The following is a 17,044-nucleotide window of genomic DNA, read 5'->3' as shown; positions in this document are numbered from 1 at the left end:
GAGAGAGAGTCAATCAACAAATGATAATATAGTATCGACATAAACTGCGTGGTATTGGAATGGTACACAATCAAAACACCTTTACTGACTTTTTCTTCCCACAATATGCTAAAAACCTTGGATGTGCGAACGCCTCTCTCTCTCTCTCTCTCTCTCTCTCTCTATATATATATATATATATATATATATATATATATATATATATATATTGGTATAATGTATGATTACGTGGCACATTATTTGATGTGATATGTGATGCATGTTTGTATCTTGAATATATTAGAAGAATGTGCCAAATTTGGTTACAATGACACAAAATGATGGTGAACTGTGCCAAAATATCTGTGATCGTAATGTATTATTCTTTATTGTTTGTGAAACTGCACGTCTTTCTTTCGTTGCTGGCACACATGGTTAGACCAACACTTCCTGGCATATAGACTAATCCAAGTTTTTGTGATATCTTGCGGTTTCATTTTCTCCCTATTATTTTTTTCTCTTATTTTCAAAGAGTGTTTATCTATCTCTCTAACTGAAATCTTCATGATTTTTGTTGTTGTTGTTGTTGTTTTCATTGGGTTTGTTTTTGTTGTTGTTTGTTGTTGTTGTTGTTGTTGTTGTTTTGGGGTTTGTTTGGTTTGTTTTGGTTTTTTCTTTTGGGGGGCGTGGGGGTTGTTTTTTTGTCCGTTTGTTTTTTCTGTTCGTTCCCCCTTCCCCAACAAGGCCTCCCTTGCAACCTTACGACATTCCCGGTATAACATATATAAACTATCTGTGGATGCCTCCGTGCGGTGTGTGTGTGTGTGTGTGTGTGTGTGTGTGTGTGTGTGTGTGTGTGTGATGGTATTGTTCCTGAATATCTTGTAACTCACCAGTCGTTTTTTCTGCCCTGAAAAAATACGAGGGATACACCCATACAAGTCTGTAGCTGGTTGCATTATTATTTTATTGATTCTGTGTTTGATTCAGCTGTCGTTGTTATTGTTGTAGTTGTTGTTGTTGTTTTTAAATGATCTACCTCCCTCAGTGTGCACATACATAAACACCTTCTCAAACCACCTTGGCCTTGTAACGTGGCAACGTTGTGTCTAAATTCACTCTCTCAGAGTTCGAGCGGTGGTATCGGCAGTATTCTTCAAACGACACATATGGAACCCAAGACAGCAACTCTTTTGTATAGAGAGTTGAACATAATGGAATTGAGATGGTGTGGTCTGGTAACATTGTACTGCCTAAGTTGGTATAAAGACTTTGACACGTGTCAGCAGATTTTTTCAGTTTCTGACCAAGGCGATATAGCCTTTGTGCAGTCAGTCTTGTTGTAACTTGGACGTGTTTCTTTCGCATTGCAGTACAATCAACAATTGTTTTTTGTTGTTTTTTCTGCTAAAGCTAGCGTTAGTGACAGCATTAAAAGCTATCCGCAAAGTTTGTTACATTCCATTGCAGATTTACCGAGCACATACACATATATGCATTTGCACACGCGCGCGCGCGCACACACGCACACACACACACACACTTGACAACAAGATTCAAAAGCACGCCAGTGTGTGTGTGTATGAGAGAGAGAGAAAGAGAGAGAAACGAAACGAAACGAATTTTTATTTCACCAGGGTAGTGGAGAGAGCACAGCTGCTTTTTTACATCCAGCCCTCAAAGAGAGAGATGGAGTGTGTGTTTTGTTTTTTAATTGTTTCTTTTTGTCCAGTTTGTTGTTGGGTGGTTGGCATCTGTTTTTGTTTGTTTTGTTTTTTGTTTTTGTTTTTTGTTTGTTTGTTTGTTTTTTTGTTTGTTTGTTTTTGGGTTTTTTGTTTGTGTTGTTTGTGTGTGTGTTGTGTTTTTGTTTGTTTATTGTTGGGTTGTTTGGCTTTTGTTTTGTTGGGTTTTTTTGCGTTGTTGTTGTGTGTTTTGTTTTTTGTTTGTTTGTTGTTTTTTTGTTGTTTTTTTCAGGAGGGGAGGGGGCAAAAGTAGAGCTTAGTGGGGGTGAGTTGGTGTGTGTGTGTGTGTGTGTGTGTGTGTGTGTGTGTGTGTGTGTGTGTGTGTGTGTGTGTGTGTTTGAAGTTGTTTAAATTTGATTTTCAGTTTGTTTTTCAATGTAGTTGCGATATGAAACAACTTATGTTTCACAACAGACAATAAATGGGCACCTGGTGGAAGGGAAATAATTCGTGCTCAGTTTTCCCTTTCGCTTTAATGTACTCCCTTCCTTTCCACGTGCGCGGCATCTTCCACCTTTTTCGTTCTTTCTTTTTTTTTTCTTTTTTTCTTTTTCTTTTTTTTTTTCTTTTTTTTCCGCGCGTGGTGTATATGGGTGTGGACAGGTGGGTGGGTGCGCGCGCGCGTGAATGCGCACGCGTGCGTGCGTTTGTGAATGTTTGAGAATTAAAATATGTAACTCCCAGCGTTGACATGCAAAACATGTCAGCAAGCCATCATAAAGGAAACTGAAAGTCTGTCATTCTTCATTGGAATAACGTTTCTGTATGGGATGATATGCTTTTGAGCAAAAACAAATATGTGAAGTATTCTTGTCGGGTAATTTTTTTTTTTTTTTTTTTCGGTGTACATGTACCTCTATACCTGTGATTTAATGTTTGAGAGACATAAGCGCGCGGTTGAAACCAAAGAGAAAAAGCTATGTCGTTCTTTTCTTTCTCCGGACATGCCTCCTTCGGTGTTGGGTTTTTTGGGGGGGCTTTTTTTGTTTGTTTTGTTGTTGTTGTTGTTGTTTTTCGTGAAATATCATGTACGACTCTATCATCTTTTGGCAATATCGTTTGTTTTGGTAGATTGTTTGATGCCATCAGAAGAAAATGTAGGCTGCCTTGCTTTTTTGGCGACAGCGGTTGTGATAGATTTTTGTACATAATGAGGAACTGGCTGTGGTGTATTTTACTTTTGTTTCCTGTATGAGTGTGATTTTTATCATCACACTGAAAAAAAATATATATCTTATCATAGCTGTGATCTATGAATGTATGTGGTGAATTGTACAAAGTGTATGCAAAACAAGCTTGGTGTCAAAATATCAGAATAGAAGCACCCATTAAAGGTGGCTAGTTTTATGATGTAGCCGAGTGTGTTGTTGTTTCACACTTATCTTGGTCGTGTTGATATGTAGTGGCTGCCACATACAGTTATACGGGATTGTTGTATTAGTTATGATGTGTTGCAAGCAAACGCCAAAAATCACAAAACTGCCAACTGAATGGTCCGTACTTCCCATGGTAAGAAAACCCTCGCAAACAGCTGTTTTGGATTCGTTTCTGTAATGACTCTAAAAAGCATTTCGTTATCAGATCACTCCAATATCAAAGAAATAGTTTCCCACGTGCGCATCGACGCACTTAATACCTACACGTGCACGTGTCCATATACACAGGACAAAGAGTAATGACATTGAAAAATAATTTTGCGTTTTTCATTTGTTTTGGTTTCTCTTTTTTCGAGATCAACGGTGCTATGATTACTCTATCTCGATTGATCGGGGTTTTATTGGGTCGTCTGTTTTCTGGTCCTTTTGTATCATCGTCTGCTTGTAGGTATTGTTGTTGTTGTTATGGTGGCTTTTGTTATTGTTGTTGTTATTTTGTTGTTCAGTTATAACTTAACGTCAGGAACGTACTTTAAAGAGCTAACTTGTCTATGTCCGTGTGGATGGGGGAAAAAGTAGGGAAAAGATGAGTAATTAGAAACACACTGATGAGCCACAGCTGACAGATATGCCTGAGACAAAAGATTAACTCAAAGTTTTCCACTTTGCAATGCATAGTTTTAAAAAAAATTAAAGGATTTATGTCTACTGGTTACGATTCACAGCCTGTTTGAGAAATTTGTATTACTGGAAACATACCAGAGCAAAACCTTTTTTTCTAAAAAACAACAACAACAAAAACACACATAAAAACGAACAACTAACTGACCGGGATGTGGATATCAAAGAGTTTGTTTTTTTTTGCCATGGTTTCACCAATTATTGAAGACCCGACACAGTTCACAACAAACAAATCTATATTTAACCACCGGTCAGAAAAGTTTTCGACCGACTGGTTGCACATAACACAAAAAGAATGATCGAGAACTCGAGTGCATTTTTTCGCAAACATATATATAGATAGATAGATAGATATAATTCAGACAAAGATTTACATATACAAAATTGTCATACTTTGCGCATTAGAAAGTATAGGGTAGAGACATAATGATGTTCTAAATACTGAAAAGTGTACAACAACATACTGTAAGCAGAACAATACATATTCAAGAGCGTAATTCCAAGGTGATATTGTATAGCTTAATCTTATACTATACATACTTGTATGTAGTGCCCATTTTAAAAAAAAATTGTTATGTTCTAAACACATGTAAAAAGGCTTACTTGTCTGCTTCATATGCCTGTTTGAGATCTTTTAAGTACAATTGCAATGTTGGTCTTATTTTGCTAAGTCTACATTTGTATACATAGAATTTAGCTATCAATAAAATATATGAGAAACATCCATCAGGTTTTAGTTTATTATATACAAAAAGCACCAGTGCATCATAAAAGAGTAAGTCTGTCGCAATGTAAACACTTTTCTTTTTATGTCTCACAAATTCTGACCAAAAAAAGCTGTATATGATTACACTCCCACAAATAATGCTGAACTGGGTTTTTTTCCTTGCAGAAATTACACTTATCTCGGAATTCATAAATATTCAAAATATTTTCATCACTTTCACAAGATCTTTCATATAATAAACTTTTTTTTCTCACCCAGTCTTCAAAATACAAGACTTAACCATCTATCTGAAATTTGTTATTTAAAAAAACAAAAACAAAAAAAAACAAAGGTTTCATCAAAATATCTTGCTTATCGTGTTCAGAACGTTATGAATAATACGAAACACGTCTTTCCTAAAGGGGTTCATTATACAACCTCCAACTGTTAGAACTATTGGGCCATATTCCTGTAACATTTCAGCTTCTGGACAATCTTTTAACAATATTTTTCTTTACATTTTGAATGATATGACAGACTGCAGCATTCTTTTTCAAACATGTGAGTTTTAAAGATTTCATGAATGATAGAATATATGCGGAACATTTATACCCCCGTTTTGTGCACTTTGCACAGCCACTGCTCTTTTAACTTTATCTGTTGTTGTTTTTATCCCATACAAAATTAAAACACATTGTTTTGCAATTCTTGAATACTGTCATCTGGTGGATTTGGAAGCATAATCCATAAGTAAATTGATTTTGACAAGAGAATTGACTTAAGAACAGCTACTCTTCCTAGACGTGTAACTGATCTTTTCATCAACACATTGAACAGGTTTTCTTTTGTTTCACTGAACTTATCAGTTATATTTAGTTCTGTTATATTACACTGATCGTTTGTAAACCAGAGCCCTGTGATTTTAAACTGTGGTGCACTTCTAGTTACAAGTCATAGTGGTGCGTTCAAATATCTTCAAAAAACAAGTCCGTTGTTTAGCTACCAAGCGATTATGAATACCTTACCTGGGACAGTAGGCTTCAAGGTGAAGTGAAAGAAAGGGGAGTGTTGTTGAATACATAAAGAATACAATGTGTTTCACAGAAAGAGGGAATAGTCTGGATGTACAAGAATGTATTTTCACAAAAGGGGAAACTGTTTTGAGAGTATGAAGAGGTCGTGTGACAGAAAAGGGCACATGTATTGGTGTTTAAAGAAATCATGTTACGGAAAAGTGGATCGAGCAGAAATGTTTAGAGAAATTATCTTGTATAAAAAGGTGTTCTATTTGACTGTTTGTTGAAATTGGTTTTTCCAGAAAGAAAGGGATAATGTCTGATTGTTTAAAAAAAAATTCAATACAAAAAGAATCGTATTTGAATTTTGAAGGAAACCTTTTAATTATGAAATGGATCGTATTTGAATGTGTGGATTTTTTTTAAGTCATACAACAGAAAATAGACCACGTTTAATTGTGTAGGTACCTTCAAGTAAAACTTGACTATTTTGTTTTAAGAGTAACACACTGTTAGTTACAAAATATTGTTGCACTTATGCTGATAGTACAATACAGTACATTCCACTTTTTACGGAATACAATTGTTGGTTGTATTACTATAGCGGTGATGGTCTAGAAATGTGATATACGATGTACATGTAACGTGGGTTGTTGGTTTTATTTGTTTTCGTTGTTTTGTTTTTTAAGATGAACTTGTACCAGTAGATAATCTCAATAAAGAAGGTAGAATATATTCTCCTGTGTGTGCTTGCTCTATCTTTCTTTGCGATGAAATTACGTGTGTATGCCCCTGTTGTGTGTGTGTGTGTGTGTGGTGGTGGTGGGGGGGGGTTGGGGGGGGGGATATGAGGGCTCAGGGATTGTCAAGAAGTGGGTGGAGGACAGGTAAGAGGCTTGGGAGTGCGTTACTGTCGACGCAACAAGCGCAGAAGGAAAAACAAAGCTAAACGACCAAATCGTAATCCAGTCACATCCCAAAAGCATAAAAACAGCATTGCGTAGGGGTCATATCCGCTGCATCAAAGAGTTCACTGCATTCGATTACACAGCAACAGGGAATATACGAGGGCCCTTCAATAAGTCTTGCAATACAGCCATTCTAAGAAAGTTACTAATCATCTGCCTACTCCCCTTTTTCGAAGAACTCTCCCTCAGCTTGTATGCACTTCATCATCCGCTCAAACCAATTTATCATGGCGCCAGCCCACGTGACCTGGGGTATGTCCATAATGAGATCTTCGAAGAAGGCTCGAGCACCTTCTGCACAGTGAATTTTTTTCTCCTTTAACTGCTGCTTCACCTCAGGGAACAAAAACCAACCACAAGGGGCTGAGTCAGGAGAACACGGGGGATGAGTGACCAGTTGTACACTGTTCTCTTTCAGGAAGTCTAGAGTTGCAGCAGCTGTGTGAGCTCGGGCATTTTCATGATGCAGCAGTAGCCATCTTGTTCCACTTCTTGGACTGCGTACACACAATGCTTCAAAGACCTTTGGGAGGCAGACAGTGACGTACCACTCAGAGTTTACTGTCATTCTTTCTTGGAACGGTACAGTCGCAACATGTCCTGATTTTCCAAAGAAACATGCAACCATTTGTTTGATGACACTTGGAACGATCGAATTTGTTGGTGCACTTTCATCTGGATCGTACTGGTACACCCATGTTTCTTCCCCTGTTGCGATGTCCCAAACACGATCTGATCGTCCGCCATCGAATTGTCGCAACAAGTAGGTACACCATTCAACCCTACCCTGTTTCTGCTCTTCTGTCAAGTGGTGAGGTACCCAACCGGCATAACGCTTCCTTCCATGGAGGTGTTTATGAAGGGTGGTGCTGATGCTCCCTGATGAAATCCAGATCTCCTTCATTTCATCAATCGTGACACGAGGGTCATCTTTGAACATAGACCTCACCTGACTCAACTCCAGAAGAGTGATACACCTGAAAAACTGTTGTCGCTCTTGCAAGAAACGTCTAACTGCTTCCTGGATATTCAAAATTGGATGACTCTAAATAAGTTACAATTGAACGCGGACAAAACTGAAGCAATGATCATAGGAACTAAACAAAAATTTTATTCCATTACAACTAATACAATCAAACTTGGCAGTACATGACAACACACTGTCCATGCAAAACATTATCAATCAGACATGTCAATCCTGCTACTGTCAACCGCGGCGCATCAGTTCTATCCGGAAATATCTGTCCATTGACGCAACATCTAGACTTGTCGTTTCTCTCATTCTCTCTCGCCTTGACTACTGTAACTCTCTATTGTCTGGTTTGCCTGCTTCATCCATTCAGTCCCTTCAGCGCATACAGAATTCTGCTGCCCGACTCGTCCTCAGAAAGAAAAGATCTGAGCACATCACTCCTCTTTTGCAACATCTCTACTGGCTCCCTGTCTCACACCGAATAAAGTACAAGATCAGCACTCTATGCTACAAATGTATTCACAAATCAGCCCCTTCCCATCTCTGTGGCTGCCTTCACCTCTACACTCCATCTCGCTCACTACGATCAGCTTCGGATCCACTCCACTTACGCATACCCAGATTCAAACTCTCGACTGTTGGCCGCCGTTCTTTCTCTGTCTCTGGACCTTGCAATTGGAATGAACTTCCTCTTTCGCTTCGTCAAGTCTCCACACTCAGCTCTTTCAAGTCTGGCCTTAAAACCCACCTCTTCCCAAAATAGCCTCCCTTCCCTGCCTCTTCCTTGTCTTTAGTTTCTCCAGTTTTAGAGTTATGCGTGCGTGAGAATGACTGGTGCGAAAGCGCTTAGATTTGTCTATGCACAAGATTCAGCGCTATATAAGTACCATTATTATTATTATTATTACCTGGGCCATTTTTTGATAAGTTCCCACTGTCACAGGTCGGCCACAGTGGTCATAATCTTTTACGGTGGGTCGAAAATGTCTGAAGGGGAGAAGCACCAAATATGAAACAGCGCCTTTTATAAAACACTGCTCAAACGATGTAGAGGAAGGAAGTTCCAAAAATCAACAGATACCTCCAGTGACCATTTATTGGTATCCGAGATGGTGATCGCAGACAGTATACAACTGTGCTACGGACAGTAAAGTTTCAAATTTCGCTTCGTGCTAATAACTTTCTTTCTTCGTTCTGATATGATCATTCTGTACATGTTGCAAACATTTTCAGAGGAATATCACAATGATACAGTCCAGTCACTTAGAAACAACGTTACAATGTTGTGGGCAGCACTGATGCAGAATTTATTTCATTTTGGAAGAGCAGGCATAGTAGTGGGTGCTTACGTATTTCTAATTTGATGATAATGATAATAATAATAATGATAATAATAATAAGTGGATATTTATCAAAACTTTCCTCATTGCACAAAGCGCTTCACAATCCACACACACACGCATACGAAACACACTCAGTCCTTAACTCACAATCATGCACAATAAACATGTATATGCGCATACAAACTCGTAGGTACAATACAAACATGCATGCATACATACATACATACATAAATACATACATACACACATGCATCCATCCATGCATTCTTCCATCCATCCATACATACATACATATATACATACAAATGTTCGACGCGCACACAATACAGCGTTACAAATATGCCTACACAATCAATTAACTAACTACTGTTATGCATGAAAGAGGGTCTTGAGGAAATGCTGCTGGAGGCTGTGACGGACGTGGTGAGGCAAAGAGTTCCATATTTGAACCACCGTGCTGTTCTCTATTGTATTTTGGGACGCGGAAGGCTCTATCATCGGCAGCAGAGCGAAGAGAAGGGGAGGGTACATATATTTGAAAGACGTCAGAGAGGTATCGGGGTGCAGTTCCAGATATGACATGGTAGCAGAGACAGGCGGCTTTGTATTTGATTCTTCGCTCTGTTGGTAACCAGTGCAACACTTTTAGAAGGGGTGTGCAGTGTGCGGATCTTTTTGCTTTCTGAATCAGTTTGGCGGCGGAGTTTTGTACCTGCTGTAGTGGTCTGAGGAGTGTTTGCGGACAACTGATGAGAAGAGAAGAAACACGTAATGGTCCTATCAGCATTGTGAAACACTGTTCCATATTGCAATGTTGGTGATGTTTCGCATTAAACTGTTTCATATTTGGCACAGGCATGTTCCACATGAAACTCTGCCTTTTCATTATTAGAGCAAAGTTATCATTCCTTGTTTTTGGATTGCAAAAGCTATGTTTCGAGTTACAGGGTACTTTGATTAAAGTTCAGTAAATCAAAGCATCAGCCTGAAAGACCAACTTATGCTTGAGTGTTTCATATTTGGTACTTCTGCCCGACCACCTAAAGACTGTAGACTGTGATGGTGCTTGCTTTCCAAAACAGTCCAACAAACTTTGGAAGCATTATTGATAACTCTTTCCCTGGTGAAAGTCCTACAGCGTCATCGATCGAAAATCCTGCTGACTCAGCTCGATTTTAGTCCCGGGGAACCGCCGCCCTTGCCTGACATTTTGCCTTCTTGAGCAGAAACGATTTTAGGTAGCAGAATGAAATTTCACTTTCTACCTATTACGACATTGCTGTATATAATGACATATTCGACGTAAAAATGACTCATATGACGTCAACAGTTCTTCCCAATTGCATCACACACACACACACACACACACACACACACGAAGAACATTCAAAAATATCAACATCAATCCAGGTACCATATCTAAGCTATATGATACATTGATAACGCCAATATCGATATACGGGGCGGAGGTATGGTTACCTTACCAAGTCAAACCGGATGATTCCTTCGATTTAGCACATCTTTTTGACGACTGCTTATCGAATAAGTTTCCACATGAAAAATTATACATTAAATTATGTAAGCAAATACTTGGAGTACACAAAAAAGCTATGGTGCTTCCTGTGTTAGGTGAACTGGGCAGATTCCCAATAAGTTTAAAGATAATGTGTCAAATTATTACATATTGGATTCACATTATTCAGTTACCAGAAACTTCCCTCATCAACAAAATATATAAGTCCATGTACCAACAAGAAAACACAACTTCCCCATGGTTGATATTTGTTAGAAAGATACTCGAAATTATAGGCCTTGATCACATTTGGAAAAACCAATTCACATTCAGCGTACATAGACTGAAATACGTCGTATATAAAAAAAAAATAGAAAATGAATATATCAAATACTGGAAAGATAAAAGAGAAAAAACATTAAAGCTAAAATTTTACAATACGATTGTAGCAGAGTACAAAACTGAAACCTATCTATTAAATATATCAGATACAAAACACAGACAAGCTTTAACGAAACTCAGAATAAGCGCGCATGACCTAAAGATTGAGAAAGGTAGATATTTAAATATTCCACAAGAAGACAGATTATGCAACAAGTGTAACATCCTGGAAGACGAAATCCATCTTCTTGATCATTGTATTAAATATAAAACCTTAAGGCAACAATTTTGTTTAAAGATATTCAAAATTCGAATAACACAGGAAATATTCCCAGTCAGGTGATGCTAACAGATGATGAATATATACAAACAAGATTAGGAAATTTTGTTTATGAATGCTGCTGCAATTTACTGCATTAACTGATTGATTAATTGTGTGTTTTTCATTCATTCATTTATTTACCATTGCACTTGTGTCTTATAAACCTTACGGTTTCATGACAATAAAATCTATTCTATTCTATTCTATTCACACACACACACACACACACACACACACACACACACACACACACACACCGAAAGCAGTGACGCCTCCTCGAGCTACTGATACTGATTTGTGGATGTACACGTTACAATACGATGCGAGGCAACAGAATACGATACAATATTACGACATGATACAATACAATTAATACAGTACCATACGAGAAAAAATAATGCACAACGATATGTTGCACTGCGATATGATAGGCTACAATACAGTACATTAAAATGTAATGCATTAAAAACACAACACAACAGAGCACAATGCAAAGAGTGTGCCAAGTTTCGAGATGACAAAGGACTGCGAACCATATGTACGTTCTGTGTTTTTGGGTGAGGGATATGACAGTTGATTATGCTACCTAGCGTTAGCCTACATCCACAGCGTGAAAATGACAAACGATTAAAACAAATCAAAACAAAACAAAAACAAAACCAAAAAAAAAAAAAAAAAAAACATCCGTCTAAAAACACGTTGGTCTATGCCAAAAGACAGAAAAAAAAGGAACGAAGCGTAATGTAGCGTGGCACAGCAAAGCGCAACTAAGTTCAATACAATACAATACAATACAATAAAACTCAATATAATACAATGCGAATCATACTTTTTTTGTTTAAAGATATGCACGACATGAAAGAAATAAGACACTGATTATGACGTAATTTGATAAGCCAGCAACTGACGCCACAAATAAAATGTTGTCACAATGTTGAGTTCAGCCCATAGGACAGGCTCCAGTGCACGCCATGTTAACTAGCCCTGTCTACCCACTGCCTCTTCCGTGTCAGTGTTAGGTGATTAGAAAGGATAGTTGTGTGTGGCACTTAACCAGTGTTTACGAAATCTCATGTTTTCTTTTTCTAAAAGTGCTAATTGAAAACGTTAACTCTGACCTGGATATCGTCATATTAGATGAATGAAGATTGAACTAAAGGAAATGATGCCGTTTTTTAAACACCGAGCAAAAACTACCGTAAATCATACAGTGTAGTCCAGTAGGGCCAGGGTAGTTTCCCGAGTTAGCAGATTTGATCCCCGATTGGAACTTGCGCTTGTGGTCATATAAAGAAAACGTAAGTTCGGACATAAAGCACGTGATAAGTAAATCATCCACTTAACACAGAGCGGTGATCACATCCCCTGGAAAGCCTGCACCAAGCACAAGCAAACTTTTAAATAACACAACGCTAAAAAAAAAAAAAAACAACTGTCGACACATCCAAAGCGACCATGAGTCAAAGCTCCGAACATCGTAGTACCGACACGGAAAAAACCTCTGAGAGGAAGAAGTCTTCTCGTAGAAAGCCCTCTTGCAAGAGAAAGCCCTCTGGGGCGAAAAATGACAAGAAAAAGACCTCTGACAGCACGGGCCAGCGACTGACTGTGCCGACGGGAGATCAAAGCCAGTCCGAAACAGAACAGACCCATAGTGCCTCCTCTACCAGAATTTCAGAATCCACATTTGGTTTTTCCGACATGAATGTGCCTATGACTATGAGCAAAAAACGGAGAGCGAGGAAGCGGCTACCGTCGATGGCGGTGATCAACTACGAGCAGTTGTGTGCTTTGCGTCAGGCGTTCCTGGACCGTTGGGACGGCGAGGACTTGGGCCTGACCAAGGAAGAGTTCCAGAAGGAGGCCAGGGAGACGATCAACCTGGTCATGACGGACGAGGAAGTGGAGCGCATGTTCAAGCAGACAGATCTGAAGGGATCGGGGGTGATTCGATGGTGTGACTACATCACCAGCATCAGCCAGACGGCCCAGCTGAGGGCCTACATGGCTGCCGAGGCCATCAAGCCTCTCTTCCAGGACAAGATGGACTTCCAGAAGACAAAGTAAGTGCTGCATGGTAGCTTGCTCGATGTGCATTGTATTGTATTTTACTGTATTGATTTGAATTATATTGTATTGTGTCGTTTTATTTTTGTCTCAACAGCTTTTTTGTTTGAAATGGCAGCTATTCTCCCCAATGAGAGCGCGTCGCTACAGCGCAGTACCACCTTTTTTTATCTTCCGTTTATTCGTCAGCGATAGTATAATTATGTACTTCTATGAAAGTGGACTTTGTAACATCTGTATCACTTGCGTGTGTGTGCATTTGTTATCAGTTCTTCAACCACGTTCTGTGTAAGCATTGCATGCCTTCCTCCACCTTGCCTGTCGGCACTTTCTCTTCGTGTAAAAAGTACTCCCTTCGCCTCTCTCTCTCTCTCTCTCTCTCTCTCTCTCTCTCTCTCTCTCTCTCTCTCTCTCTCTCTCTGCACCTCTCTCTCACTTTTTCTCCTCATTCTATCTCCCTCACCGCCTTCTTTCACTCTTTCCCTATCTCTCGCACCCGCACCAGCCCGCCCCACCCCTCCCCCATCCTCCTCCACGCACCCCCACCCCAACCCCGAAAAAAAGAGAGAAAAACAATAAGATAAGTCCCGTCCTTCACTATCCCTGGGTAATTATTAACATCGGTCATAGTACATGAGATGGGTTTCGAGTTAACCCCGACTATAACGGTCTGTCTGTTTGTCTGTCTCTGCCTCTGTCAATGTCTCTTATTTCTTCTGTGTATCTGTCTGTCTATTTCTGTCTGTCTCCGTCTCTGTCTCTCTCAGTCTCCGTCTCTGTCTCTCTCTGTCTCTTTGTCTGTCTGTCTGTCTGTCTGTCTGTCTCTCTCTCTCTCTCTCTCTCTCTCTCTCTCTCTCTCTCTCTCTCTCTCTCTCTCTCCTACTTCCTCTTCCTCTCCCCACTCTCCTTCCATCCCTCTCTCCTTCCTCCTCATCCCCTCTCTCGCCCTTTCTCTCCTTTGGTCTATCCAACACACACACACACACACACACACACACGCACGCACGCACGCACGCACGCACACACACACACACACACACACACACACACACACACATATATATATACATGTAGACATATATATATACATGTAGAAAGAGAGAGTGGGGAAGAGAGAGGGAGAGAAATAAAAACAACAGTCTCTTCATGTCTTACAAACTTGTGTTTGCTGTAAAAGCTTCTTTCGGACAAAGACGGGGCAGTATGAAAGCTTTTTTTTCTTCTTTTTTTTTAAGCGACATGAAGTAAAATAAATAAATACATATATATATATATATATATATATATATATATATATATATATATATATCCACCACTTCTTCTTCTCTCACCAGACATCGCGACGAGATCGTCAGCATCCGCTTCATCCCGCGACTGTCGTTGCAGTCCACCAAGGTTAACTACAGGAGCGGCCGCTACCTGATGCTGGGCAGGTGGGGCAACCTCTCCATGTGGACCCTAGACCTGACATACATTGGCGCTCACTACATCGGGGCCCCAGAGGGTCACGGCAATCTCTTTTTCATCGATATGGCCATCCTCTACCCGTCAACCCTCATCGCAGTCACTTCCACGGACCGCAAGATCGTCATTTATGAGCTGGGGTCCAGGGGTGAGTTCGTTCTGGGTTTAAAATGAAGTATACTTGTAGAGAGAAGAAAAAAGTAACAATATGAATGCAATGAAATCGACAGGACAATAAGAAATTCTTTCATGAAGTCCTGTCGTGTTTGTAGGTATATACACAAACGCCACAGGAGTTCGTTTCGTGTCGTGTCGTGTGTGTGTGTGTGTGCGTGTGTGTGTGCGCGCGCGTGCGCGCGCGAGTGTATGTGTGTGTGTTATTCGGAGGGAAGGGTGTGGTAGGAGGAAAGGACGTGTAGTGATCGGCAGGTTAGATAGATAGGTATGTCAGTCAAAGTCAAATTGAGTCTGTATGTGACAGTGGGTGCCATCTTTATAAACGCGTGTGTTTATGATTTGATATTAATAATCATGACGAATGTTATTTACATTGCGCAATTCTGGCGAAATACACCTCTTTGCACATCAATACACCATTCCTTTCCTCGTTCGTTCACAAATACTGACTTTCAAATACTGGCTTTATAAAAAAAATAATAATAATAATAATAAAACAAAATTTTAAGGTAGTTAGTCTGATTTTGGGTCAGATAAAGAGGCCATATTTTGCAGAATGGAGGGGGGGGGCAACGGATTCTAATTGGAGCAGCAAAGCTGAAGGAACTCTTGTCAAACAACCAAAGATTTCGTTTGGCCATCGTCATATTTCGTTTATCAAACTGGAAGACCGGAGTGTTAGCGAGTACAGTATATCTACTGTAGATAAGTCCAGGTGGGTGGCTGGGCAGTGTAAACTATTCCCCCATCATTTCAATTGGCCGGCAGCTTTCTTTTTATCTTCACCTTTCTGAATGCTAACTGAATTACTGTACTTGAAATTGGTCTTGACTAGGCATACAAGAGAAGTATTCCATCGTGACGCTAGGCAACTGCGTTACGTGTTTGGACTTCTGGTCAAACCTGCGCTCTCGCACGTCCTCGCTGTTGGTGTGGGGAGACACAGCAGGCGACATCCACTCCCTGGAGTTCAACGTCAACCGCCTCGGAGGCATCTTCGGCAAGGACAGAAACCAAGAGATTATCAGCAGAGTGGTTTACGCTGACCTGGTGAAGAACAAGTGAGGATGGGTTGTTCAATCTGTGGATGGGTGGGTTGGTGGATTGGGAGGATGGATGGCAAGAAGAGTGTGAGGATGGGTGGAGAAAGATCAGGAAAAAACAACAACACTATAAGCATGATAGAGCTGCCCTCGCTGTTCTGACAAATGATAGTGGGGGTGAAACTAAGATTGTGTGAATGGAAGGATGGATGAGTGAAAGGACATATCTCAGATTCAGCAGTATGGATGCCCATACTTACCTGGCCAAAAGCAAGTGTGAACGGGTGGACACACACAGAATGGTGAGAACTGGAATGCGAAATACGTGGGATGGATGGTTGGGTCCACCCTAGGAACGGAACCTGGATACCGCAAACAGTGTTGTCTGTGCTAACCGTGCCTCGATGCCTGCGGGATAAATGGATGTATATGGTGATGGGCAGATGAATCAGATGGATAAACAACAATCAGAACCAAAAGATACCGTGTGACTGCCATTATCATATATTTGAGAATGTGTGGAAGGGTACATGAGAGGGTAGATATACAATGATCAGAACAGGAGGCAATCAATAGACCTCCCTATGCTGACTTGTCAATACGACAATGAAAATGGATGGATTGGTGAACATATCTGTGGGAGGGTTGATGGATGGATAGTAATGTTGGGGGAAAAAACAGTAGTTAACCAAGAGAAAATCATCAGGCTTGTCCATGCTAGAATAATCGAGCACGAGTGAACTGGTTGGTAGACATGGACCAAAACCATGAGAAACAACAATTTCGTAATAATAATAATATCGAAAACTGAAAAACAACTATCACCATCATTATCATCACCCATTTTAGATTTTTTTTTTTTTTTTGGGGGGGGGGGGGGGGGGGGGGCGCTTGTCTGCCTCGAAGAAGAATTAACGAGCAACGATGATTTTAAAAATTCAGTTCTGTTTTCTACCTTCTGTAGGTTTCCTACAGCGTATCTGAGCCGAGCGGTTGGAGTGCACGACGATTGGGTGACCGCTGTCAAGTACATTCCGGAGAACAAGGCCTTCCTCTCCAGCAGCCGAAGCAGTAACAGGTGCAGGGAGTTTTATATTGCAAACAGATTAATGATCCATTGTAGAAGCATTGTTGGCTGGTTCAAGTAGATATGTTTACATTTTGCTTTGTAAGTTGTTTTTTTTATAAATTTGTTCTGTGTGACATTTTATTTATTGGTGACGTATAACTTTCCATTTCTTAACTTTAGAATATTCCATGCATTCTAGTCATTAAGCTGAGTTGAGTTAATGG

The 17,044-nt window shown here is 40.0% G+C and overlaps 1 protein-coding gene across 1 annotated transcript in view; it reads left to right on the top strand.

The window, feature by feature from the left end:
- The window catches only part of LOC143291543 (choline O-acetyltransferase-like), a 102,385-nt gene extending 95,524 nt beyond the window's left edge, over positions 1-6,861 (top strand). The window contains exon 13 of the mRNA XM_076601481.1: positions 6,808-6,861. Coding sequence (XP_076457596.1) covers positions 6,808-6,861 — 54 coding nt within the window. The remainder of the gene's footprint in view (positions 1-6,807) is intronic.
- The last annotated feature ends 10,183 nt before the right edge of the window (positions 6,862-17,044 follow it).

Source organism: Babylonia areolata, chromosome 1, assembly GCF_041734735.1.
Source record: "Babylonia areolata isolate BAREFJ2019XMU chromosome 1, ASM4173473v1, whole genome shotgun sequence".
Lineage (NCBI taxonomy): Eukaryota > Metazoa > Mollusca > Gastropoda > Neogastropoda > Buccinidae > Babylonia > Babylonia areolata.
The sequence above is the reverse complement of the archived record's forward strand: the minus strand, read 5'-3'. Positions and strand labels throughout refer to the sequence as shown.